This window comes from Hippopotamus amphibius, chromosome 9, assembly GCF_030028045.1.
Source record: "Hippopotamus amphibius kiboko isolate mHipAmp2 chromosome 9, mHipAmp2.hap2, whole genome shotgun sequence".
Lineage (NCBI taxonomy): Eukaryota > Metazoa > Chordata > Mammalia > Artiodactyla > Hippopotamidae > Hippopotamus > Hippopotamus amphibius.
Genome location: NC_080194.1, coordinates 36,171,916 through 36,174,970, shown reverse-complemented (window position 1 = coordinate 36,174,970; position 3,055 = coordinate 36,171,916). Strand labels below are relative to the sequence as shown.

General features: G+C 34.3%; 1 protein-coding gene across 1 annotated transcript; it reads left to right on the top strand.

The window, feature by feature from the left end:
• The first annotated feature begins 1,232 nt into the window (after positions 1–1,232).
• On the top strand, positions 1,233–2,195 carry LOC130860764 (olfactory receptor 502-like). Its single transcript, XM_057749345.1, has one exon. It carries the CDS (start codon positions 1,233–1,235, stop codon positions 2,193–2,195), a length of 963 nt encoding a protein of 320 aa, XP_057605328.1.
• The last annotated feature ends 860 nt before the right edge of the window (positions 2,196–3,055 follow it).

Sequence of the window (3,055 nt, the reverse complement as noted above, 5' to 3'; positions counted from 1 at the left end):
AGAGATGCTTGGGCATTTATTGGTGTTCAAAGATTTAAAATGAAGATTCAAAACTGGAAAGATATTGTAAATATCTGTGCAAAAAGACTTATTTTGTTTATGGGTCTGATTCTGTAGTTTTAAGAGAGCAACACATTACATAATACTCAAGATATAAGTCAGAAAATTTGGAAATAAGGACACTATCTCAATGATTCTTCTCAAGTTTTAAACCACACTTTATTCAGCCAAATATTATGTTGAAAATAAATATCATTCTACAAACTCTAATTAGAAAACATTGTTAAAGTAGGAAGTGATTTGATTTGTTTGAATAAATGTATTTTAATTATGTACTGAATATCAATCATGCTTCTTGCATAGAAATTACTTCAATATTTCAAGCTACTTTTTAAAACAGCAATATTTTTAAATTAAAAATATTCAATAAATTTACAATAGTAACTTTACTCATAACGCTAATTTGTAATTTTTTACTGTTGTAGTATCAAGAACACTTTTATTTTTCTCCATTAAAAACTTTGTAAGTAAAAAAAAATTGTAATGCATACCATGTAAGATATATTAAAATACACAAAAGTTTGCAAATGCAAAAAAAAATTGTAAGTGATAGACATTATAAATAAGTAACTAACTAGGTATCTCTTTTATACATAACTGCTAGAAGGCCTAAAGTATAATCTGTTATCCACTGATTGCCAGATGTATTGGACTTCTTGGTCAGTATTACTTATTGTATGGTTAATAAAGAAATAGGTAGTCTGACATTCCTGCTCTTCATATTCTGACTCTGACAATTGTTACATAATGTTGTGCAACTTAAGAACTTCCTCAGACTCAGTTTACTCATGTATAAAGTAATGAAAGTCATTAATATTATTTTATGAAAAAATAGACTGTATATACACATGCACTAAATATGTATATATATATGCACCAATTACTCTACATTATTTGTTCTTTGACTTAAAACTACTTTAAGTACATTTTTGGAAACTATATAATACAAAAGGCAAAAGACATTACTTCAAGAAAGTTTTCAGGCATTTCTGGTAATAATTTTTAAAAATAGAGATAGGCTCATAATTGCATGTGAATACTTATTGATTCTTGAACATCTCTGTTTATAATCTCTTCCCATATATGTATCACAGAAAATGAAATTATCTAATTTATAATTTCTTTAATGCATTTTTTCTACAAGTTCATTTTGGTAGCAGCTATGTAACCTAATGGATTCCCTCAGGAATGGGAACAACACTGAAGTGACGGGGTTAATTTTACTGGGCCTAACACATGATCCAATCCTTCGAATCAACCTCTTCACGATCATCCTATGTATCTACCTGATGACCATATGTGGCAATCTCAGCACAATCATTCTTATCAGAAGCTCTTCTCAGCTCCATCATCCTATGTATTTTTTCCTGAGCCACTTGGCCTTTGCTGACATTGGCTATTCGTCTTCTGTTACACCCAATATGCTTGTAAATTTCCTGGTGGAGAGAAATACCATCTCCTCTCCTGCATGTGCCATCCAGCTTGGTTCAAGCGCTTTCTTTGGGTCAACTGAGTGCTTCCTTCTGGCTGCCATGGCATATGATTGCTTCGTGGCAATACGCAACCCACTGCTTTATTCCACTGAAATGTCCACACAAGTCTGTGTTCAGTTACTCATAATGTCTTACGTTGGTGGTTTTCTCAATGCTTGCTCTTTTACTATTTCCTTCCTTTTTTTACTCTTCTGTGGACCAAATCGAGTCAATCATTTTCTCTGTGATTTTGCTCCTTTGGTTGAACTCTCCTGTTCTGACATCAGTATCCCTGCAGTTGTCCCCTCATTTACAGCTGGCTCCATCATTGTGGTCACAGTGATTGTCATAGCTGTATCCTACATCTACATCCTCATCACCATCCTGAAGATGCGCTCCACTGAGGGGCACCACAAGGCCTTCTCCACCTGCACATCCCACCTCACAGCAGTCACTCTGTACTATGGAACCATCACATTCATTTATGTGATGCCCAAGTCCAGCTACTCAACTGACCAGAACAAGGTGGTGTCTGTGTTCTACATGGTGGTGATCCCCATGTTGAACCCCCTCATCTACAGCTTCAGGAACAGTGAGATTAAGGGGGCTCTGAAGAGAGCTTGGCAGAAAAGTACTTTCTTTGTGAAGCCTGTTATTTCATAGGATTTGATATAATAATATGCCTTAAATATAATAAAGAGGAAATTGTCTGTGGTTTAAATATACACATCCTATGTCATTATCCAGGGTGCAGCTTTTTAGCAAAATTAGGGAATGAATTTTCAGATATCTAATTGTGAGTCAGAGAGCCATAGAGAGTTATCTTTAGTAAAATAAAAAAAAAATTTAATTCTTAACTTTATTTTTATTATACCCTTTTAATTTAATAATTTAACTTAGTTTAATTTAATTTAATTTAATTTTTGGTCATGTCACGCAGCTTGCAGGATCTTAGTTCCCCAACCAGGAACTGAGCCCAAGTCCAGTAGTAAAAGCACCAAGTCCTAACCCCTGGACCACCAGGGAATTTTCAAAGTCAAATTTATAATTCAAAAAAATTGGTTCACATCAAAAATTCTTAAACTGCTGAAAATTGCTTTAAAATTTCATTTACATATTTTTTTTTTTTACAAAACTGTACTCTGCTATAAGTTCAGATTATTGTACCAAACCTTTAAGACTGTGTCCATTTTCTACTGTAGTTTATCCTGTAATGACTGTGATAACTATAGTTTTGACCGATACATTCTGAGACAAAATGACAAAGTAGAATTAGAAAGTGTCTGGAAATATTCTTGTAGGAAACTTATCCGCTGAGGATGGACTTTATGGACCAGAGAAGAACAGGACGAGATGTCCCTGACCAACCTGTGAATTCTATCTGTTCCAAAGATGATTTCTCTATGGGAATAAGTAGGGTCCCTAAACTCCATAAGGACTGAGTGGAACAAAATTTTGGAGTGACCCGTTCATGCTCAGGCCTACATCCTGCTACATCCTGCTCAGGAAGCTAGAAGGAACTG